This window comes from Mustela nigripes, chromosome X (assembly GCF_022355385.1).
Source record: "Mustela nigripes isolate SB6536 chromosome X, MUSNIG.SB6536, whole genome shotgun sequence".
NCBI lineage: Eukaryota > Metazoa > Chordata > Mammalia > Carnivora > Mustelidae > Mustela > Mustela nigripes.
Window position 1 is genome coordinate 106,764,690 of NC_081575.1, and position 25,279 is coordinate 106,789,968.

Here is a 25,279-nt window from a genome sequence, read left to right on the forward strand (position 1 = left end):
GGGGGGCGGGTGAGGGAGAAAGTATGAGGGAGAAAGAGGAGGAGACAAAGATGGAAGCATGGAGCGGACTCAGAGGTCAGAAGCCTTTTCTCCAAATGTTATCAACTGACTGCTACAGTGTCTCAATATATAAACAGATCTGACTACAAAAATGTTCCAAAAGGAAACCGTGATGAAGGTGGACGGTTTGGAGCGGGGAGAGAGGTCAGGGATCTCCAGAGGTCATGGAAGAAAATGGCCGCCCCACAGACAGACTGCTCCCCTCTCCCAGGGGGACCTAGGGAGTTTCCTAGGGCCTGTGTCTCTGTCAGAGGCTGCCGGGGCTCGCAGGCAAGGACTTCCCTGAGGGCCAGCAGTAGTCACAGGATCCTCGTAGTCACGGGACCCTAGATAGCAATGAAGACTGCTGTGACAGGAAACTGGACTCCAGCGCCTCAGATGAGGAAGTTTTTATCTGGAGACCAGAGTCTGCTTTAGGAGAAAGAGAGGCATTTTAAATTTCGAATCTGGTTTTTCTCCGGACTAACTTTACTAACGGGAGCTAATGAACAACACCAATATTAGCTCTGTAATCCCCCGCATTATTTTTAGCTCTTGGTTTCTAGTGCAAATCGGGATCAAGTGAAGTGTAGAAACTAATATTAAGGTGGGATTAATTTTAATATAAAAGTCGAATGAGCATATTCATTCCTTCTGCCTGCTCCAGCTCAGGGGGAGCTTTTGAGTAGAGCTTCTGCAGCTTTAGATGCACAACGGTCTCCAGGCAGGCTAGTTAAGATGGCTCAGCGGCCCAGGCCGCCTGGCTGGCTCAGCGTCTGCCTCAGCTCAGGTCCGATCCCAGAGCCCGGCATAAGGCTCCCTGCTCAGCTATGAGCCTCTCCTTCTGCCTGAGCTTGCTCGTGCGCTCGCTGTCATAGGAGTAAATAAAATCTTTAAAAAACAAACAAACAAACAAAACCCAAAAAACGAAAAAAAGATGGCTCACCAGGCCTTAAAGCTCCAGCCTCTGCTGGGTGGGGCTTGAGAAGGAGCCCGGCGTAATCAGTAAAACGACCTGGGGAGCTGTGGTAGGGAGCTATGGCAAGGCCACACCCCAGAAGCTGAGGGTGCGGCCCAGGAATCAGCATTGTTTTCAAGTTCCAGGAAATGGCAGCCACATCTGAATACCATGGCCGTCTATAGTACAGAGCTAATTTCATCTGTGATTGGACGGAAATGTTGAAGTGGCATGGGATTTAATTGGTGTTGTGATCTGGCAGCACAGTGGTATGGTCTAAGGATACAATTCCAAGTATGAAGGAACACAGACGATCTCCTTTGAGAATTCCACAGGACAATACAGGCGCCCAAGCTGTTCTTCGTAGAGCGACAAGGCTTCCGTCAGATTGACACAGTTACCCTAAATCAAAGAGAAAAGCAAACAATGGGATTGTTGAGTCTCACTGAGGGTCCCCCCCAGCTCATTTGAAGACCTCTAAACAATGAAAACAATTCTGGCTTTAGATTAAAGTTCATCTTTGAAAATGAGATAAGGCTTCTGTACTTTGACAAATTGTTTTCAGTTCTACTTACAGATCGATTAGCTCATTATTCTTCTACCTCGTTTATCAAGCCATTTCAAATGATTCGGCGTATGAAGCAACAGAAAGTAGAGAGACCACTTTCTCATCAGGAACACAGTCATTGTATTAACAGCACTCAATGAGCAAAGATGCATACACACCGCCGTTCAAGATGTTTGCGCCGTCATCACCACGGTGTTGAGAATGAAGCATCAGAATGATAATGTTCTCGATTTCCAGAATGGCTTAAGACTACAACCCTGGGGGTGCCTGGGTGGCTCAGTGGGTTAAAACCTCTGCCTTCGGCTCAGGTCATGATCCAAGGGTCCCAGGATCGAGCCCCGCATCAGGCTCTCTGCTCAGCAGGGAGCCTGCTTCCTCCTCTCTCTCTCTCTGCCTGCCCCCCTGCCTACTTGTGATCTCTGTCTGTCAAATAAATAAATAAAGGATATCCCACAATTCCACTCCTTATCAAACATCTCTTGACTTTGCTGTTTTAATATTTCTCCCTTTCTTGCCACCACCTTTTCAACCCGCCCCCAGCACCCCCACAGCAGCCAATGGTCAGGGAGATAGAGGGAAGCCTGCTGGGGGCATCTGGGAAAAAGTTTCAGCTTCCGGACAACCAAGGATAAACAGAGTGACCCGCCTCTTCAACTTCTCTCCTACCTAGTACCTAGAGGTGACATCAGAACCCGCAGCAGCCACTCTGTGACCACAAAGGAAGAAAGGATGAATGAGATGCAGGCCAAGACCAGAGCAGAGCGAGGAACACAGGATCTGCATAGTTCTAGAGCAGGACTGCCACTGCTTTCTTATTTTTTTTTTTAAAAGTTATCTCCACACCCAACTTGGGGCTCGAACTCACATCCCAAGATCAAGAGTCCCATGTTCCACTGACTGAGGCTGCCAGCCATCCGTAAAGGAGAGCTTCTTCCTCTGTAATGCGCATAGGAGTCACAAGTGATTTTCACTCGGTAGGTCTGGGGTAGGGCTTATAATTCTAGCACCATTTCCCCCAAGGGCTGCTCCTAATGGGTTCTTAATACCACCTACTACCTTTTAACCTCTGAAGTTCCTAACATTCTGAAGACTACTGAATGTGCGTGCCGATTCTAGTTCTTGTTAACAGCTTCACTTCCAATGTGCCTCAGAACAGCCAAGTACAATGTAAAATGAAAACCATTTACAAATGAAGCGTCCTGTGATGTAAGCATCCCCACGAAGGGCATTTCAAAACCAACCAACCAACCAACCAGCCACAGGCAAGTAGGCAAAAAGAACTATTCTGAGAGCCGCCCTTGGTGGTTTTAACTTAGCACATTCGCTCAGCATGACGTCGTCCTCCAGTGCCAGCCCGTTTAGTAACCCATCATCTAGGGTCCCGCAGTGGGATTTGGCCAAAGAGCCCTTCACCAGGATATAATTTGGTTTCAACATCAAGTTCACTGTGAGAGTATATAAACACCACACGTGTAATTTACGATTCACAAATAGAAAACACTGCCTGGATGTTTTTAGAACACATCACCCCTGGGGAAGCTATAGAATGGAAATGCCACCTCGGTGCACATTTCAATGGTTTTTCTTGCCATCTTAAAATTGACACCACTCTCTCTCCACTGAGGGCTTATGGGAGGATGTCCTTGCTGAGAATGTGGTAAGGAAATAGGAAAGTTTTAATTTGTTCTTCCCCAACATTGTCACAAAGCAGTCTTAAAAAGGAAAGGGAAAAAACCTCACCACAAATGGAGACCTACCCCAAAAAAGTAATGTTTCCTCTGTTTTTAAATGGAAATGCCTTTCTTTCTTTTCTTAAGAAAAACGTATCAGGTCTTTCTCCGCTGCCATAATGGTGCGCACGAACATCCCGGCCGACGCTCTCAAGAGCATTAACGGAGCCGAGAAGAGAGGCAAAGCCAGGCACGTACTAAGCTAGGCTCCGAATTCCACGTCCAGTTTCTCCCCGTGATGTTGTAGCGGCAAATCTGTGATCACTGATGATCACAGAGCTGGGAACACTGCCGGGAACCTCACAGGCAGGTCAGACAACTGTGGCGTGATCCTAGATCTGATCTAGAAAAATGGCAGAATAATCTGCTCTCATCCCACCAGTTTGGTTTCACTCTTCTGACAACTTTGGCTGGCATCATGGACCATGAGAAGAAGCAAGGTGAAAATACACAGGAGAGAAAATCCTGGGATTCTTTTTCTTGGGATGTAACACAAGCAAATAAAACCTCTCAATGGATTAAAAAAGACATTGGAGATGCAGAACAAAAACCCAATAACAGAGAATTAAACACCTTTTAAGGATGTGAAGTGTAAAAACTAATATTAAATTGGAGGAAGAGAAGGGAATAATGGTGTGGGGGGGGCATTCTAAGAGGTGAATGTATCCCAGTTCATTAGTTTGGTTCTAGAAAGTCTTCCTCGGCCCATGTTAGGTGTGGGTAGGTAACACTTGCTTTTTTACTTTACAGATTTCTGTACTGTTTATACCTTTTATTATTATTATTATTATTATTATTATTATTATTTTTAGAGAGAGCACAGGGGCAGATGGCTCGGAAGTTGTGAGAATGAGGCCTGCACTGGACTCTGCGCTCATGGGGGAGTCTGCTTGAGATTCTCCCCCTGTCCCTCTGTGCCTCCTACTCGTGCTTGTGCTCACTCTCTCAAATGAAATAAATCTTGAAAAAAAAAAGTCAGATGGTTAACCGACTGAGCCACCCAGGCACCTATTTTTATCTTTTAAATTTAACAGTTAACAGGTTATGATTTCGGGGTGCCTAGGTGGCTCAGTTTTTAAGCGTCTGCCTTCGGCTCAGGTTATGATCCCAGGGTCCTGGGATCAATCCCCGAATCGGGCTCTCTGCTCAGCAGGGAGTCTGCTTCCCTCTCTCTCTGCCTGCCTCTCTGCCTACTTGTGATCTGTCTGTCAAGTAAATAAATAAAATCTTTTTTTAAAAAAAAGAGGTTATGATTTCTGTAATGTCAAAAAAAATAGCAGGTCCAGAAGAATACATTTTTTTTAAAGATTTTATTTATTTTATTTGACAGAGATTACAAGTAGGCAGAGAGGCAGGCAGAGAGAGAGATGAGGAAGCAGGCTCCCTGCTGAGCAGAGAGCCCGATGCGGGGCTTGATCCCAGGACCCTGGGACCATGACCTGAGCCGAAAGCAGAGGCTTAACCCACTGAGCCACCCAGGCGCCCCAGAAAAATACATTCTTAACACCACTGTTCTTAGCAAGTTCAAAAGCAAGGTAAACAATATAAGGATTTAGGAAATTTCACGCATGTGAAACATCTATAAAGAAAGTATGAGGGGGTGCCTGGCTGGCTCACTAGGGAGATTGTGTGACTCTTGATCTTATAGTCACGAGTTTGAGCCCCACACTGGGCACAGGGAAGGAAGGAAGGAAGGAAAAATATGGGAATTTAAAAAAATGGGTTACCTTCTGAGGTAGACATGGATTAGGGAGGAATGTAGATGTGTCAAGCGAGGGTACTAGTAATGTCCACTTATCAAGGGGGGGTCGTATTTTGCCTAATTTACACAAATGCCATAGACATTATTTTGTATCAAAGAAACTCTACAGCTTTTCCTAATGTGAAGCGGAGAAGAGAAGGGAGGCAGATCAAGTCTGAGGACCTGTCTCGTCTAGTCTCATGAAAGCCTATCTTCCCCGTTCAAACTACCTGCCTCCCCGCCCTGAGGCAGCGCAATTCCCACCCCTGTGGCTCTTCGCAGCCCTCCCCAGGTTTCATTGTAGACTTCCTATAAAGCATGGGTCTGCAAATTTCTTCTGTAAAGGACCAGACTGAAAATAGTTGAGGCTCTGCAGATCCAATGGTCCCCCATCACAACTACTCAATGCTGCCCCTACAGCATGAGGGCAGCCAAAGGTAAATTGTCACGAAAGCGTGTGGCCGTCTACCAAGAAAATCTTATCAAAACAAGCAGGAGAGGAGATTTTGCCCATAGTTTGCAGACCCCTGCTTTGGAGTCAAGTCTAGAATGTGTTAAAAAAAAAATCGTTTCTAAACATCAAGCCCAAAAAACCCATTCATGAGCAGCTGTCGGTTTCCCAAGAAGCTTCCCAATATTTTCACCAAGTACAAGATCTAGGATTAATCACCATGGGGTGGATCTTCGTGCAGGAAGAGAAGGAAAACAGGATCAGCTGAAGACCAAAGTGTCTCTTAGAGTTGCCAAGTTGTTTTCAGCATTATTAATCTCAGACCCCATCAACCGCCCTGTACCTGCATTAACATGCCTCCTTGGGAGAATAAAGTTAAGACCTCTCTACTAGTCCTTCACATTTAAACATACTAATGCTTTTTAAAGGGGTGCGGGAGGTCTCCCAAAAGCCCGTAAGAATTATAGGAACCACAGTGCAATACCACCAAAGTGCTTATCTTCTGCTTATAGGTCAAGGGATTGTTGTACCAAGTAAAGAGACGCAGATCATCATTTAGCTCCTTTCGTGATCATTTTCAGAATATTCTTCAGGGCTTTGGTAGATTTTATGTATATGTATGTTTTACATAACAAAAGATACAAACTTTAAATTTAAGAAGCCCATAGAAAATGAGAAAAAAAATTTGCTTCCATCTGGTGGTAGGAGCACATACTACAGGCAAAGCAGTTTATGAAACTTATGTGGATAAACTGGCTTTTCAAGGGAAAAAATCCCCCAAAAAAAAAAAAAAAAAAAACAACCCAAATCACAATCTGTGTCTCCATCTGCTGGCAGAGACAACACACTACAGCCACAGCCCAGGGCTGGGCAATCAGGACAGCAGGTCTTGAGGACAGAATGAATTCCCAAGGCAGGACAGGTCAGCTATTTATAAACTACTGTTTGAAAGAACATAATTCAATTACAACGTTCTATCCTTAACAAATATAAATTTCAATAAAATACATGCAAATTTCAAAATATAAAATTCTTATTGAGACTTTTGGGGAAAAAAACCAGTTAAGTAATCTACCTGTGTAAAGTATTTCCCATCCTGTTTCAGTACTTTCATCGAGAGGTCAAGAATCAGTCTGAGAAACTCCCATGTGGAATCTGGATGTTAAAACAAAATTTTTACGTTACATAAATATGGGCTTGCATGCATCAGAAACATCTAAAAAGTCAATTATCCACATTAATATTCAACAATACCTCCCAAAAAGAAAGAAATAGCCAAGAGCTTAAGACCTAATATTCAAGAGCATTTACTGTCATTTCGGGGGAGTCCTGTACACACGTGCACATACTCAAGCAAGGTCAAAAGTATTCATGTGCTTAGCACTGCTTTAACGATACCAATAAAGATTTGAACAAAAATGCAGTGGTTGAAATCTCAAAGACAACAGCTTAAGAGGGAAGCAGGACATCCCAAGAGAGAAACAGCAAGGGTCGTCACATGGGGACCTGGTCCGCAAGCTCAGCAGGAAGGCAAGATTATGGGGAAAACACTAACTCTGACACACCAAACCAGCAGCGATGTGGAGTAGGTGGTCTGAGAATGGGGAACTGTCTCTGGTGTTGCTCAGAAAGCTCACCAGTTTGTCCCAGTACAGGTTAAAAATCACGTAACAGAAATAAATCCCCAAACAAGCTAATTTGTCAATGATGTGATTAGGAGCCATTGCATTTAGTGTCTCTCTCCAACGACTGAGTAAATGTGTCCATTTAGTGTCTGAAATCCAACCATCTTTCCACCGTGGGCCTCAGCTGAACTACCTTGAAAAACTGAAGGAACCAACGAAGGAGACCATCTCTAAGAACCTTCCATTCTCACAGAGTGCCAAGGAAAACATTTTCATGAACATTATCTCGGTTATAACAGAAAAAAACAGGATCTACCTTCTTCTGGAGATGTGGAGATCGGAACAGCTGTCAAATCATTAATCACATAATCAAACTCTCTCCCTTCTTTGGCGTACCTCTTCAGTACTGGGATACAGTCTTCTATTAGAACCTTCCAAAGAGAAGAGGAACAGACACACGTGAGCTGACTCATGTGGGTGGAAGCGCTAAAACCCTTGGGGAGGGGGGCGGGAAATGAAACTGCTGTTGGCGGCACATGGCCTGCCTTTGAGCAAAAGTGACTTCCAGCCGTGCCCTACGGCTACAATTCCGTGCCTGCTAGAGGCTTTGTCTGCCTCCTCACTTCATCCAAGCAACATATCTACAGGTACTATTATTAGCCACACTGTACCAATGGAAAACCAAAGTTAAGAGAGGTTACGCAGGGGCACCTGGGTGGCTCAGTCAGTTAAGCTTCCGACTCAGGTCATGAGCTCAGGGCTGTGAGATCGAGCCCCACATTGGGCTCCGCGCTGGGAGAGGCATGGAGAGCCTGCTTAAGGTTCTCTCTCTTCCCTCTGGCCCTCCACCCCTTCCTCTCTAAATCAAACTAGAGAGAATATATAGTGTTTGCTTCAGCTGCACACACACTACAATTGGAATGATACAGCGGAAGAGGAGCATGGCCTCTGCACAAGGACGAAACAAAAATTCCTGAAGGATTCCATACTCTTGAGAGACAGAGGGGGGGAGGGAAAAGGGGGGGGGAAGCTTGCCCAAAGGTACCCGGTAAGAAACGAAGTCAAGAAGTACACCGAGATCTGTATGAAAGCCAAGTTCATACTTGAACTCTAGTCTACGGTCTCTCCTACTACTGTCTCTATCTTCTTCTACTTTGACTTTTTCTTCTATGCTAAACACTGAATGACTTCACTGTCTATTGATTTTTTGCATCTCACCTCAAACTTTTAACCTACCGTTCTTCCTTTTTTTTTTTTAACCACTTAGAATACTGTTGGTAAGACAACCGTGTAAGAAATACCAACTCGCACAATCACAATTATTAACAAGTACAGTAGTTAAGAGCTGGAATTCTCGAACAGATCCTGTGCAATAAACACAATTATCCTTGAACAACATGGGTTTGAACTGTTATTCGCTTATTATTCACAGTTGTTTTTCCTCCTAATACAGCAAATAGGTATTCACAGTATTTTTTTTTCTAATACAACACTGTAGAAGTATTTTCTCGATCACATTTACTTTTCTCTGGATTATTGTATGAATACAATACATAATACATATAACATACAAAATGGGTCCACTGACTATGTTCTTGGTAACACATCCAGTCAACACTATGTTACTAGTTAAGTTTTGGAGGAGTCAAGTTATGTTGTAGATTTCTGACTGTGTGTGGGTGGGGAGCAGGACCCCTAACCCTCATGGGTGAATAGTACAGGAACTCGGTTTGGGGCCTGCCTTCATTTCTCTAGTTACAACACACTTACTCATGAAAACCAAGTTCATGGAAGTCAGAAGTCAAGTTTGCCAGAATTCCCTAAAATAACCTATTCCAGAACTTTTCCTCTGAACGTCCTTACACAGATCCTCAGTCACAATTTGAAGAACCTGATCTCACAGCCCTATTGTTTTATAACTTGCTTCACTTAATGCGCCATCTAAGTGCAACCACACAGAGATCAAGACACTACTCAATCCCGTGGGACATGCGCAGTGCTCTCCTATGCTCGCATACACTCCTACCAACACACATTCTCACACAAACGCACACGTGGTTTTTCTTAGAACTAGGATCACACACCTTCTGAACTCAAAAATGTTCATCTAACACCATTCCTGGTAAAGATAGATTTTTTTTCTGGGGGAGGGGTAGTGATATTTCTTAAAATTGTATCATTCCATGAAAAACGTATAGACAGATGCCGGTCTGCTGGCCACACATGCGAACACTGGGTTGCTGAGACCAAAGGCATGTCCACTTTAGTTTTTATAGTTTCGATGACAATCACACTCCAACTAGCAGTGCATGCAAGCACCTCATTCTGTTGTGTCCCCCTTTTTTTATCTGTCCCTCTTTCTATTCTGTCCGGTTCCTTGCTACTGTTTTCACATGAACTTGCTGGGCCGTTAACAAAGGTGAGTTTATAGGACATATGTACGATTTTTGTCTTCTGGGAAATACTAGTTCACATCCTTTGCTGTTTTTCTCTTTAGTTATCTTATTTTTTTAAATCTTAAATTGTAGCGGCTCTCTGCATTCTTGAAAAGATTAAATCCCTGTCGTGTTTGCTACCAGTTTTTCAGCTTCATTTATGCAATCAGGTGGTGGTTGTAGTTTCCGGGTTTCTTGTCTTTCTTGAAAAGGTTTTCCAGCTCTAAGGTTAAATATGCTGAATAAGTTTTTGCATCCAGAGCTTAAGCTGTCGGAGATTAATTTTTCTATGGTTTCTAGGGTCACGTTAACTTTGTTCTGATGGAGATGGACAGCTCATTGTGTTAGCATCACCTATGACATCAACTCAATCTCCTTTTCCCAAGCAAACTGAAATACATCCTAGGTCATCTTTACTTGCATGAATACACACGCAGACATGTTCAAAGTCTCCTTGCCATTCCTCTTTATGTGCATTCCTGTGTCAACATCACACTCCCTACTTCATTACTATGCTTTAACGGTAAATTACTAAACAACAAGGCAAATTTCCCTGCACTATGATTTTTTTAAAAAATTTTTCTTGGCAGGGCGCCTGGGTGGCTCAGTTGATTAAGCGTCTGTCTGCCTTTGGCCCAGGTCATGATCTCAGGGTCCTGGGATCAAGCCCCACATCCGGCTCTCTGCTCAGCGGGGAGCCTTTTTCCCTTTCTCTCTGCCTGCCTCTCTGCCTACTTGTGATCTCTGTCAAATAAATAAGTAAGATTTTATTTATTGGAACACCTGGGTGGCACAGCCAATTAAGCTGCTGCCTTCGGCTCAGGTCATGATCCCAGAGTCCTGGGATGGAGTCCCACATTGGGCTCCTTGCTCAGCGGGGAGCCTGCTTCTCCCTCTGCCTGCCACTCGGCCTGCCTGTGCTCACTCGCTCTCTGACAAATAAATAAAATCTTTTTTAAAAATCTTTTTTAAAAAAAGGATTTTATATATTAGAGAGTGAGCACGCACAAGCAGGGGGAGCGGCAGGCAGAGGGAGGAGGAGGCTCCCCGCTTAGCAGAGATCCTGAGATGCGGGGGCTCCATACCAGGACCCTGGGATCATGACCACAGCCGAAGGCAGGCATTTAACCAACTGAACTACCCGGGTGTCTCAATAAAAAAAAATATTTAAAAAAATTTATTCTTGGCTATTCTTAGGTATTTATTGTTACAAATGAAATTAAAAATCATCTGACTTAATTCTAAAAACTTCCTTGGGATTCTGATTGGACTTACTTATAATTAGGAAGTTAAAGACATGGTTCTGGTATTCTCATCCTAAAAATATAATATGCCTCTCCATATATGCCAATTCTTTTTGTTTAAAGATTTTATTTATTAATTTGACAGAGAGAGACACAGTGAGAAAGGGAACGCAAGCAGGGGGACTGGCGGAGGGAAAGCAGGCTTCCTGCCCAGCAGGGAGCCCAATGTGGGGCTCGATCCCAGGATGCTAGGATCATGACCTGAGCTGAAGGCAGACACTTAATGACCCAGCCACCCAGGAGCCCCTCCATATAGTCCAACTACAGTTGTGGTAGTTTAATAAGATCTTGACATAATTCTTATCAGTCCCACAATACCATTCTTAATTAAATATACTCCTAACTATTTAACAATTGGTCATTATTCCTAAATGTGAAACCTCAAAGTACAAAAATCCTAGAAGAGAACACAGGCAGGAACCTCTCTGACATCAGTCACAGCAACATTTTTCTGGATCTGTTTCCTGAGTTAAGGGGAAAAAAAGCAAAAATAAACTACTGGGACTACATCAAAATAAAAAGCTTCTGCACAGCAAAGGAAACAATCAACAAAACTAAAAGACGACCTACAGAATGAGAGAAGATATATCTGCAAATGACATTATCTGATAAAGGGTTAGTATCCAAAATATATAAACGACTTACACAACACCCAAAGTACAAATAACACAACTTAAAAACGGGCAGAAGACACGAACAGACATTTTTCCAAAGACAACCTCCAGACGGCCAACAGAGATGGGCAACAGACACATGAAAAGATGCTCAGTATCACTCATCACCAGGGAAATGCAATTCAAGGCTACAATGAGATATCACCTGTCAACACAAGAAACAAAAGGTGTTGGCAAGGATGAGGAGAAAGGGGAACCCGCTTGCACTACTGGTGGAAATGCACATGGCAGAAGCCATTATGGAAAACAATATGGACGTTCCTCAAAAAGTTAAAAACAGAGCGCACCCTCTGACCCGGCAACTGCGCTACCAGGTATTTACCCAAAGAATACAAGAACATTTGCTAATCCAAAGGGATACTTGTATCCCAATGTTTATGGTAGCGGTATTTACAATAGCCAAGATACGGAAGCAGCCCAAGTGTCCATCAACTGATGAATGAATAAAGCATGCACGCACGCGCGCGCGCGCGCGCGCACACACACACACACACACACACACACACTGGAATATTACTCAGCCATCAAAAGAATGACACCTTGCCATTTGTAATGACGGTTGAGCTACAGTGTATTATGCTAAGTGAAATATGTCAGTGAGAGAAAGACAAATGCTGTATGATTTCACTCATACAGGGAATTTAAGGAAAAAAAAAAAGAACAACCAAAAATAGAAACAAACCAAAAAACAGTTAACTATACTGAACAATCAGATGGTTACAAGAGGGGAGGTGGGCAGGGGGATGGGTGAACAGGTGATAGGGATTAAGAGTGCACTTAGCATGATGAGCAGGGAGTAATGCAGAATTGCTGAATCACTGTACTGTATATGTGAAACTAATAATAATACTCTTGTTAACTACACTAGAATTAAAATTAATAACTTGAAAAAAATTGGTCATTATTCTTTGTCATTATTCTGATAGGATCTCCAGGCCACTCTCTACCTCCAATTTCCGTTCAAACTGTTCTGGATTTAACATAGCTTAAAAAAATTTTTTTTGGACTGTCTCCATCCAATCACTTCACCAAATTCTCATGAACTCAACTCATTTTTGAGGTGAGTATCCTAGACTGTCTAAGCATTTAACAATTTAACATCATCTGCAAATAATCATTCTTTCTATATTTTTACTCTTCATTTTCCTAACTTACTGCCTTAGCTAATGCCTCAAAAACAATGTTGAATAAGGATAACAATAAGCATCTTCACCTTATTTCTAGTTTTACTGGAAACGCCATATGTATTTTGCCATTTTGTGTGACACTAAGTTTCTGATAAGTTATTCAATTTCTATTGAAATTTTATCTTACTTAAAAGACTTTTTATTAAGAATGCTAAATATCCCAAGCGCTTTGTCATCTGTTAATATACTATCTTCTCTTTTAAATAATGCATACAATCAATCATGTTGACAGATTTCTTAAGATTCCCATCTTTATGTTTCTGAGCTAAATCTTCTTTGGGCCTAAAGAGTTCTTTAAATAAACTGCTGGATTTTGTTTTACTATTTTTCCTTGAGAATCTTGTATATTCATCAAAATCAATCTTTAGTTTTCTTTTTGTACTACCTTAAGGATTTTAGTATTAAGGTTAATCTATCATAAAAAGAATGGAGAGAACTTTGGAACATGTTCTATTTTCTAAAACTGGTTAAGCAGGGTAATTATGTGTTTTTGAAATAAACATTTGCAAAGACCTGGTGCTTTTTAGTAATGATAGTATTTTAATGGATAAGGGGCTTGCCTGTGGTACCCCCAGATGAGGAAATCCCCAACCCATCCCTTGAGAGCACTCAGAAAACCCTCAACCTCAGAAGAATTTTCCAGGCTCCTCCTAATGGTTGTTCTAATCCAGCAAGAAGACGGAAGGGGTGGGCGGGTGTCTTCCGACATCTAACTTCCTCAAAAGCAGAACCATTTCAAATAAAATACTTTTCCATTCCCTAGAATGTCAATGTCAAGTGTCAATGTCAATGTCACCACCTGCCTTTGGTGCTCTGCTTTGCTTTCAGACAGATGTGCAAGTCAAGAGTTGTTTTTCAAAGCCATTAGTAATGGTCCCTCCATACAGCCAGCTGCTAATTACAACACTCTACAACTCCACCGTCCCACATGTCTGGGTTGGTGGTTCTGCATATGCTTACATTGTTCTCAATCCATATAAGGAAGTTTCAGGAGCCAGGGAGCCCGGTATCAGAGTGAATCACTCTTCTAAACTTACCCTATAATCTTGAATAAATGTCCTTTGAACTAAGCTGAATCTTCCTCAGCTACAAAAGAGGAGCACAGCCACTTGGTGCAGGGTTGAGAATTACAGGTTAAAACACCTTAGGCAGAGAGTCTAGCTAACAATGCAAACATTATTTGACAACAATGGTAACAGTTTAAGCTCCGTGTGAGTGCAACAAATCTGCCATGCTCTGATGAAACTGACCCCACCCCGCCCCTTCTTAAAACTCTCAAACAGCACATGTGAAATATATATCCTTCTTTTCCCTTTTGCCCACGAAACAATCACACCTACATTTCAACAGAGACAGATCTCTCTTCCAGCTTAAAAAATTAACATGCATGAACCATGAAATCAAATTTGGATGCCAACATATTAGGGAAGATGCAGTAGGGGTAAACAATTTACAGATCAACAAATTAAAGCAGTCGTCTGAATTGTTTCCAAATCTGGAGACAGGCAGTGCCTGGGTGGCTCAGTTGTTAAGCCTCAGCCTTCGGCTCAGGTCATGATCTCAGGGTCCTGGGATCAAGCCCCACATCGGGATCTCTGCTCAGTGGGGAGCCTGCTTCTCCCTCTCCCTCTCCCTCTGCTTATGTTCACTCTCTCGCTGTGTCTTTCTGCCAAATAAAAAAAATCTTTAAAAAAAAACTGGAGACATACTTTTATTTCCTTTTTTTTTTAAAGACACACATTTAAGATCCTATTCAAATAAAATGTATTTGCTTGGTTATCTTGTTCTAACAAGTACTGTAGATATAAGCACTGAACACGTGCATGCTCAAAATACAATACAAAACATATCCAACAAGCTGTAATGATTGGTCAACTTGCAAGCACAGTACAATTTAGGACAGAAACTAATTTGCTTAGCAAGAAGCAACTGCTGAGATGTACACAATTCACACAAAGAGTCTGAAGGGTAGCAGAACACACCACCTCAAAGTACGCCACTTTGGTCTACTACATTGAGCTGTAGGCACGTGAAAAACAGCAAATGGAGAAAACAACTTTCTGTGAACTCCCCTTCAATCTGCCTGAAGACAAATCCTCCGAAAGAAACTCCACTGTCAGAGAGCCTCTCCCTGGTGGGTTCAACCAGGAAAGGGTGACCTCTATCATAGGACAAGAGACGGATACCACATCCAGACACACTTAGTCACAAATATCATATACCTCCTGCGTCTACTCTTCCAAGGGCCCATTATCGTTCCTAAAAATCACTCACTTTGCCCAAGACACCTATGACCCCTTAATCCTACTAAGATGATATTTAAGCCTAAATTCTAAAGCGACCTCCGAGTTACTCACTTATCTCTGAGTCTCTCCAAGCACATAAGAGAAACATTACTCAACTGCTGTTTTTCTCTTGTTAATCTGTCTTCTATTATATAGGAGTCTTAGTCAAGATCCAGAAGGGCAGAGGGCAAGGGTGCTGATAATCCTGAGTCCGTCTCTGGCCCTCTGATCTTGTTCATGTTTGCTCAATGACCTCTTGGGACTACATGTTCTGGAACCTTAGAGATTAATAGATGTACGTCAGAAATGCCTGCCCAGGAAGGCTGGGATGTGTTTTGGCTTCCTGTGAATCTGTTAGAGATAACAGTCTTTCCCCTTCCTCAAACACAGGTGGTGCCGTAAAATCTAATGAAAGCTTGATTAAAGGCCAGTTAGGTCAGTTAGGTGCACACATACCCAGTGAAGGTCATGGGAACAGTACGCTCGGACTCCAGTGCCCTTCCTACATGTCCTCTTCCTCTATAACATCCGTGGACCACAGTCTGGACCTTGCAGAGAGTAACTATGCAGCTGCTGCGACCATCCTCTGCCCGATCCAGCCACTCAGTTAAGCGTCCCGGAGTAAAACTCGGTGTAAACTCTACGGTGTGGTCTCCTTTGTTTTCCGGTCACCAAGTGCCTAATCAGTTTGGGGGGTTAATCTACTGTCCCTCCCCCACCTTCTAACAGTAGAGGGCAACGTTTTCCTTCCCTCCAAGATGATCTATGTATCTTCTTAACCAATTTCCCTTAAAGTTGTTTTAGGAAGGTACAATTCAAGTCAATAACATATTATTAGCGGACTGCAAAATGTTATCTAGAAAACATAATTACCTGATAGCAGTCTCCTTTAAGATTGTCTAAGACGTCCCCACATGTTTTTCGCATGTATTTCTTACATCCATCAATCACCATTTGGTCAATGTTCCAACAGGTCAAGGAGAAATTAATCCTGAATTTGGATCTATCAAAGAATTCTGAAATAGTAATACTCTAACGAAAAGGCAGGGGCACCTGCATGGCTCAGTCGGTTAAGCATCCGACTCTTGATCTCAGTTCAGGTCACTATCTCAGGGTTGTGAGATCGGGCCCAGCATCCGGCTCAGCATGGAGTCTGCCTGAAATTCTCTTCCTCTCTGTCTGCCCCTCACTATACTCTCTTTCTCAAATAAATAGATAAAAATCTGAATAAAGGAAAGTAAAATCTTTATAAAGGTAAAACAAACATAAATTTTATAACACTAACTTGGGTATCAGATTTACAAAAAGAAAAAGAGAAAAAAAACAAAAAAAACCCCACAATGATTTCATTTTTGTACCAAGGTCACTCAAAAAGAATGGAATTTTCTCTTCTCATGAAGAAGCCCTTCCAAAGTGATAAGCAGTAGACACGCTACCAAGGGTGCTTTCTCGCTTTCTCCACTAGGGGATCTCTGCTGTTTTGTCTGTAGCCATATAAAAAGGCTACTGGTACTAAATGGAATGTTTGTTCAAGGCAGTATTTATAAGGCATTTGCCTCGTAACATTAACTGGAGTCTTAAGACAAAAAGAGGAAGGAAACAGAAGCCAACTGAACTTGACCTCCAAACAAAGGATATCTCTACCATAGTGACCATCTTTGGTTTCAGTTTGACTATTTCACATAATATGCCCCCATCTCCACCCCCAAGAATCAGCACATCTTTGCCACTGTAGTCTTCTTTTCCACTGCCCATGATGGCCTGGGTATACGCCAAATCACTCTCTGCCAGATCTAGGGAGGAAAAACACAGGTACAAAATGTAAGTCTACCGAAACCCATACTGCGACCTGACTTGCCATCCTAGAAAGTGCTGGAATCTAGTCTAAAATTCGCACTGTTTTTCATTTTTGATCTTTAAAAACTGTCAACAATGTACAGAGGTCCTTTTTTTTTTTTTGCATTGTGGACTTTTCATCAACCCTACTCACCTGACACCTAATATATCCCATACACATAATTGGTCAGCAGGAAAAAGAATTCAGTCTTAAGAATGTTCTGATATGCTGATTAAAAGCAATCACATCTTTTATTACATGAAACAATCTGAGAGTTGCTCCAAGTAATAGGAGAGAGAAAAAAAGCAAACTCGGGTTTAGAGGAAACAAGAATGGCCCAGAACTGCTAAATTGTTAGCACTCAGTGGTGAGTATACGCAGGTTCATTTTGTCTACTCAGGTTTGTAATTTTCCATAACAAAAATATTTCTTAAAAAATAGGCAGGGGCACCTGGGTGCCTCAGTGGGTTAAAGCCTCTGCCTTCAGCTCAGGTCATGATCCCGGGGTCATGGGATCGAGCCCCACATTGGGCTCTCTGCTTGCCATGGAGCCTGCTTCCCCCTCTCTCTCTGCCTGCCACTCTGCCTACTTGTGATCTGTCAGACAAATAAATATAATCTTTAAAAAAATAAACAATCATCTTTTCTTTATATGAGTATCGTGCCAATACTCAACACTAAGTATACTAAGAAAAAGGAACATCAAGACCAAGTTTTCATGGCTCTGCCATAAAACGTGAAAGCCTAGGGGCACCTGGGTGGCTCGGATGGTTAAGCGTCTGACTCTTGGTTTAGGTTCAGATCGCGATCTCAGGGTCACAGGTTGGGGCCCCGGGGGGCCTGGTCGGACTCTGCCCTCTGAGTGGTGTCCGCTTCCCCTCTCCTGCTGCCCCTCCTCACCCCCATTCACACATTCTAAGATTAAAAAAAAGATAAAATCTTTCAAATAAAAAATAAAAATAAAACATGAAAGCCCAGACAATCCATGGGTTATTATGACATAAATGTTCCTTTCAAAAAAACAGCACTGCCAAGGACAAACTAGGACACATCCACAATGGTGCTCTTTGTCATGAAAGCACCATAACCTAAAACAGTTCACTTTGCTATGCTAAGTGACTAGGATACCTAACTAGGGTAGCTAGTTAGCTAACTAGGTAGCTACCTAACTAGGGTAGGGATGGAATACTTACTAACATCCCCGCTAAGGATGAGAATATTCCCAAATTGCTTCGAGTGTAGAATTTTAATGTTCTGATAAGGTGAATCTTCATCATACACCACTTCATCTATGTCATACTCAACCAGGCGACCATCAGCGGTGGGCCAGTATCTGTCGATAGCTCCTCCTCGAACTATGGGTGGTAATCTGAAAAAAGGGAAAACAAGAATGAGCATTTATAGAACACCGCTTATGGGGCCGCTATCTTAAAAGTGAACCTGGAGGGGCACCAGAGTGGCTTAGTCAGCAGACGATGCCATTGTTGACCTTGGGGTTATGAGTTCAAGCCCCACGTTCGGTGTAGTGATTACTTAAAAAAAAAAAAAAGTTTGGGGGGAAAAGCGAACCCGGAAGCAGGAGTGTATAAAAGCAAGCCATGTGGGGCGCCTGGGTGGCTCAGTGGGTTAAGCCACTGCCTTCGGCTTGGGTCATGATCTCAGGGTCCTGGGATCGAGTCCCGCATCGGGCTCTCTGCTCAGCGGGAAGCCTGCTTCCCTCTCTCTCTGCCTGCCTCTCCGTCTACTTGTGATTTCTCTCTGACAAATAAAAAAAATCTTAAAAAAAAAAAAAAAAAGCCAGCCATGTGCCCTCTGACCAGTTCCAGAATAGTATATAAATGTAAAGCCTGGGTTTTCAGCTATATACAAAACTAGCAAATCTCTGCCCCTGTCATACATTAAGAGATTACCTTTTTAATGAACCTTTTTGGCATGCCTTCAATTTTCCCTTAAAAAAAAAAAAAAGGCTGGACATAATGGCCACCTCAGACATCACACTTCAGTCCAAATACCTCAGCAGGAATCTCTGAGGACGGGTCACCCCACACCACGCTGCCACTACCATGTTCACACAAGTGTACAGGGGTCTAATACCATCATCTGGTACACAATCCACATTCCAATGCCCCCACGACTGTCCCAACCATGTCACTTACAGCTGTTCCGCTATTGGATGAAGGATCATAGCTCTATTTTGTTTTCCTTTTTTACCCTCATTTTATCTAGTATAGTTTTTCCACCTGGTGTGTTTCCTAACATCTCAGGGAAGTGCAGATCAGGTGCTCTGCAGAAAATGCCTAAGGTGGGTTTGCGTGAACACCTCTTTCTTCATTAAGTCAGGGGAGCAGATATTTCCACAAGGAGCACATCAGGGGCAGAAGCTTTGTGCTTGTCTTATCATTAGAGATGCTAAGTGTGACCAGTTGGTTCAAGCGGATGGCACTAGATCCCTCCAATTGCAAAGGTACCTTTTTTCCCTTGGACATCAGTAAGCAGCCTGTGGGGTAGCCCTCTCAAAACTGCGCAAAAGCCCTGATCTCTCCACAAATCTCCAGTAGTAGCTTTGGCATCTAGAAGATTCTTGCCTGAATATATTATTACTACTAGAAGGATTGCAAACTGAGAATTTCCCATCCCATTCTTTTGCAAACGCTCAGTATTTCAGACAATGTGAATGTACTAAGAACTACCAGCAGAGGACACTAAATGACAATGAAAACCACAGCCTGAACCGGGGACTGGCAAATCGAAAAGAAACACAAAATGAGAACTAGCTCCCTACCTACCTGTGTGCAAGTCATGTGTTCTCCAGCAACAAACAGCTGTATGCTGAGATCTGCTACCTCTGACTTCCTCTGGTGAGTCTCTGCCCTCCCACTCACCTGTTTCCAGGAATACAGTCTGAACCTGTTTTAATGAAGCTTCCTCTGAGCAAACACTGACAACCATGAAGAACATTAAGACTGGGGCACCGGGTTGGCTCAGTCGGTTCAGTGTCCGACTAGATTTCAGCTCAGGACATGATCTCAGGGTCATGGGATAGAGCCCCACATCGGGCTGTGCGCTGGGTATGCGGTATGCTGGAGATTCTCTGTCCTTCTGCTTCTGCCCCTCCCCCTGCTTGCATGTGCACTGTGTGTGTGTGTGTGTGTGTGTGTATACATACAGACAACAACATTCAGATTTACAAAGCAGATTCCCATTAATTCTCATTTAATCCTAGCAACTCTTGATTTAACCCCTCCCTGCACTGCTTAAGTGAACAAAGGCAGCTGCTAGAATGTTCGTAGACCAGGCCTGTCTTGTAACATGTGGAGACCCAAACAGGACAATACATTCTCCTCCCTGGCCCAGAGCATGCAAACAGGACTTGGGGGAAGCCTCTTCGAGCCCTGGCTAATGGTTGGTGGCTACACAGAAGCAGGAGCGTCAACTACCAGTGACCTTAGATGAAGGTGAAAAATGCCAAGTCATGGGCTTTCAGGGGAGGAAACCCACCCCCTGGTTGACAGGCAAGCAAGCTATAAGAAATTACTAAACTATGCAAAAACCTGATGAAACAAAATGTCCATTCTCAACTGTGTCACTAAGTGCCTTGGCGGAAGTAAGGAACTCATGGCAACACAACGGTTTTCATTTGTTTTAATTTTATTAAATTTTCTTAAGATTTCATCCTTAAGTAATCTCTACACCCAAGATGGGCTCCGACTCATAACCCCGAGATCAAGAGTGGCATGCCTGACCGACTGACGCAGCTCGGTGCCCGGCAACACAATGGTTTTTAGTCTGGCAAAGAAACAACAAGGATCTCTAACAGGATGAGGAAGCCATTTATCTTGATGAAGTACTCATCCTAGCATGAAGGGCATCTCCTTGTAATGGGCTACCGGAGATGTTCTGGAGCCCAGCACAACCCCTCTTTCAACCTTCACTGCTGAAAATTGAAGAGGATTGTAGAGAGCAAGTCAGACAGAGCAAGTCCTGGGTCTCAGGTACACTGTGCCTACTGCATTCTCCCTCACCCCCGACGCCGACCCCGACAAAACTTAGTGGACATAAGCTTGTTTTCCTGTTCCTTTTCTTTGGAAAAAGAGAATATAAAAATAACTTATCTAATGCACCTCATAGCTTTTTTTTTAAGATTTTATTTATTCATTTGACAGAAAGAGACACAGCAGGAGAGGGAACACAAGTGGGGGATGGGGTGGGAGAGGGAGAAGCAGGCTCCCCGCCAAGCAGGGAGCCTGATGTGGGGCTCGATCCCAGGACCCTGAGATCATGACTAGAGCTGCAGGCAGACACTCAACGACTGAGCCACCCAAGTGCCCCCATCCCATGGCCCACAGGGGAATAATGATTTCAGATAATGTTACGAGTTACTTGATGACTAAATTTCTAACCATATCATTCCCCAGACAGAAAAAATGGCATCACTGTTGTCCTTTTGAGGCCAATTACAAAAAGCCTGCCACCAAGTACTCCCAGTAACTTCTGGACCCCTCTACCGTGATTTTACGAAAAGCTGTAAGGAGCGATGACAAGCAAAAGCAAGGTCTGGATTTTGAACTGAAAATATGAAGCTGAACTCCACTCTCGCTTGGAGAACTGCTCTACCCGAAACAAAGACTTCTCGTGGGTGCCAAAACCCATAAATGTATTCCATCTACTTACTTACTCCTAGAAGTAACCCCAATAAAAGCAAGACCAATAAAAATCAGAGGCATTTTGATGTTGGCCAATTCATCATCACAGAGTTAACACATTTCAGAACACAGTGGGAACCCTCTGAATTCAGGTTGGTGCACACATACGTGTGCACCAGTCGAAGGAATGCTAAAAACTTCTGCAAGCAGGAAAAGGTGGAAAGCCCAGAAAAGTGGATGGGTGTGGACATGTTTTTAAGGACAGGGAAGAGGGAAATATGGCTGAGGAGCTGTATACTGAACTTAGGTGGGGTAAACAAATCTTGGTGCTCTGACCGACTTCCACAGTGGGCAAGTTGTACACTATTGTGTTCATTTACTGGCAGTTTCCTGCTTTCTACCCTATCAGGAGATTAACCAACATTCTAGTTGCCTTACATCAGCCCTGGAGCTTTCCTGTGGTCTGAAAAAACTTAGCATGCTGAGCTAATAAGTCCTCCACACACATCCTAGGTCTTGCCAAAATGAATGCCTGCTTCTGGAAAGTCCTGTCAACTAGAGAAATCTGTATTCTGGTTGCTTCCATCAGTGATGACATGACCTTGATAAAGTCCCTCTAGGTTTCTCTGTGTTTGCTGTTGTGAGTAAGAGACAGATCTCCCACTATTCAGGGCCTGATAAGGAGCCACCCAGAGACCAGAGCAAACTGGTGAGAATTACTTGTGGGGCATCCATGATTAACTCCTATTCTTAATTCCCAGGCCTCTCACAAGACTCTGTCCATTCCAACAAATGTCAAAGCTGTGACTTCTATCAAAGCTCTTTTAAAATCTGTTGCCATGCACAAATACCATTGCAGTGTTCAAAAGAAATGTTCCATATCTGCGCTGTGCACTAGCCCTTAGCTCCTGACAGGGGCCAGTGAGACTGAGGAATGGAACTTTTTTATTAACTGAAATTTAAATAGCCACAGTCAGGATCGGGACTCGGGGGCTTAACAGCTCAGGGTGGGTGGCCTCTCGGATTCTTAGTATCTTGCCAAGTTACCTTACTCAAAAGCTTTGAGGCAAATTTTCTATCACCCCGTCTTGTCATAAATCTTAGAACTGAATTCCACTCCGGAGCCCCAGAGCTGAGCAGAGACAGCAACCTTTTCACTTTCCTGGACCAGGGTGGGGAGTTCTCTCACTCCCCTACGACTGAGGCGGAAGCCTCCCCCAGCTCCTCTGCCTTATACGCTTCCAGATCCTGATTCACTCACTATCTCCTCACTACCTGTGTTTCATTTTACACAGCGCATGCGTGCACACGTGTGTGTGCATGTGCATATGTGTGTGTTCGTCTATTTTGTCTTGTTTGGGTGTGAGGCATCCAGTAGCTCAGTCTACCATGTTGGCCAGAAGCGGACACTACTCGGGGACAACACCGCCATTCTAATTTTACCAGTTAAACAAATATAAAAGGACATTCAGGAGTGGACTTACCGCTTCACCCGCACAGTACTGTCCTGACTCAATTCTTTCATTCGTTCTTCTACTTTGTTCAAAAGCTACAATTCAAAGAAAAGAAGTCATTGGGCTTACAGAAGAAGCTGAGTAGAACAGCTAAGGCTCCAGGAGGCTGAGGCCATGGTGACAGAGCTGGGCGATATTCCTGCAGCGGCCTCCAGGCCTGGCCCAGTTCCACACACCCACGCCAACCCAGCCTCCTGGTGCTAAGCTCAGTTCAAGTCACCAGCAAGACAACAGGAAAGGGGAGAGCACAAGGATAATGCAGATATAACATACTGCTCAAGTGTTTACATTTCGTCCAATGGAAAGGAAAATGACTCCGTTTTCAAGCAGCCAAAGGAACAAGGACAAGCCAGGTCCCTAACAATTGAGGAACCACTATTTTTCTTCTAAAATCACTTAGCTGGAATTTAAACTTAACTGGGAGATCAGCACTTGCATAAAATCATCTTATCATTAAAAAATATGAGATTTGATAACCCTCAAATACCTGTAATTAAAAATCGGTAAAAAAAAATAAATTAAATAAAAGTAAATAAAAGTGAAAAACCAACACTGTCCACTTCTTGGCCTTGCAAATCACCATCATAACTCTGAAGATCCAACAACACCAATCCATGCGGGTAAATTCTCAAACTGGCAAAGCTACAAAAGAAAGCATAATTTGAAGGTTAGGAATTGTATCATGGCATTCAAAAGAAGAAAAAAGACACCAACCCACCCACCTAACTAAAAGGAAAGACTGCTGCTCTTTTTCCCCCTACATTACATGGTTAAGCCTTTGCTTTCTTACAAGAACGTCTTCTTGGAGGTGGGGAGCCACCAATCGTTTAGGGAAGATTTAGACAGTCAGCAGATGCTAATGTTTTCACATAACAGGTTCTTGGGCCCCAAAAGTGATTCACTAGCAAGTTCTGTGAACCGGATTTTTTTTTAATTAAAAAAAAAAACTAAAGTAAATTCCACCCCAACTCATGACCCCAAAATCAAAAATCACATACTCTACTGATTGAGCCAGCCAAGTGCCCTGGTGAACCTGATTTTTTTTTTAATCTTTTTACCTTATTGAGTGAACCTGATTTTTCAGAAGGTTCCTGGTACATAATTTGGCCAAGTTTAGTAACCATGGCCCTTCATCTTCAGGCCTTCCCAATTAACCTTCAGCAAGTTCACAATGGAGCCATGGTTTTCTGACTGCAAGCAAGTGGTGGTTAAACTGACTGAGATCAGGGTTGGCACACTCTAGCCCTACAGACTGCAAACCAGATCCAGCCTCCGAGACTTGTTTTTGTAAAGCCTGCAGACTAAGAATGGTTTTCACATTTTTAAAGAGTTGTTTAACAAAGAGAGAGAGAATATGACAGAGACTCTTAAGTGGCTCCCTACGAAACAAGCTTTCTGACCCCTAATTTGGGGGATCTTTACATTTTTCTTAAAATATCAGAGTGGGGGGTGCCTGGGTGGCTCAGTGGGTTAAGCCTCTGCCTTCAGCTCAGGTCATGATCCCAGGGTGCTGGGATCAAGCCCCACATCGGGCTCTCTGCTCAGCGGGGAGCCTGCTTCTTCCTCTCTCTTTGCCTGCTTCTCTGCCTCCTTGTGATCTTTCTCTCTGTCCAAAAAATAAATAAAATCTTTAAAAAAAATCAGAGTGAATCACATGCAATAAAAGTCTATTATGTAGAGAAACTTCTGCTTCAATCATACATGTACCTCTACTGTACAGACACAGATGACTGTGTACAGGGTTATGATATAAAAATACTTCTTGGGGTGCCTGGGTGGCTCAATCAGTTACGGGTCTGCCTTCAGCTCAGGTCACTGATCTCAGGGTACTGAGACCAAGCCCCACATCAGGCTCCCTGCTCAACAAGGAATCTGCTTCTCCCTCAGCCTCTGTCGCTGCTCCTTCCCCTACTTCTGCTTTCTCTCTGTCAAATAAAATCTTAAAAAATAAAAAGGAATAAAATAAAATTACTTCTTAGTTTAAGTTGTGGTTAAAGAGACATTTGAAAAGTACCAAATTAGAAGAACTCTATAGGCAGCGTGCCTGGATTAAAAACTCAACACTACTAGTTAATTTCACCTTCAGCCTTTAAAGGGCCCCCAAATCAAGTTCAGGTCCAGGAAACCACAAATAATTTACATCTGACTGAGCCTATCATTCCTCCCCACCACCACCACCACAGCACAAAGGAGAGGAGCTGGAGAGGAGTTAAGCGTGGAGAAACATCACCCTTAACCACCGGGGGCTTCTAGTGCAGTCCTCTGCCCATGGAGCGACAGAACCCAGG

At 43.3% G+C, this 25,279-nt stretch overlaps 1 protein-coding gene and 1 non-coding gene across 2 annotated transcripts in view; one reads left to right on the top strand and one right to left on the bottom strand.

The window, feature by feature from the left end:
- SMS (spermine synthase) overlaps positions 1 to 25,279 on the bottom strand; it is a 49,068-nt gene that overhangs the window by 930 nt on the left and 22,859 nt on the right. The window contains exons 3-10 of the mRNA XM_059384999.1: positions 23,543 to 23,633; positions 22,962 to 23,026; positions 18,028 to 18,203; positions 16,634 to 16,790; positions 15,871 to 15,958; positions 7,429 to 7,543; positions 6,563 to 6,642; positions 1,284 to 1,399 (exon numbers count right to left, since the gene is read on the bottom strand). Coding sequence (XP_059240982.1) covers positions 1,284 to 1,399; positions 6,563 to 6,642; positions 7,429 to 7,543; positions 15,871 to 15,958; positions 16,634 to 16,790; positions 18,028 to 18,203; positions 22,962 to 23,026; positions 23,543 to 23,633 — 888 coding nt within the window. The remainder of the gene's footprint in view (positions 1 to 1,283; positions 1,400 to 6,562; positions 6,643 to 7,428; positions 7,544 to 15,870; positions 15,959 to 16,633; positions 16,791 to 18,027; positions 18,204 to 22,961; positions 23,027 to 23,542; positions 23,634 to 25,279) is intronic.
- LOC132007931 (U6 spliceosomal RNA) lies at positions 7,998 to 8,105 on the top strand. The gene has a single exon (XR_009401483.1). It is a non-coding gene; the product is annotated as a U6 spliceosomal RNA (small nuclear RNA).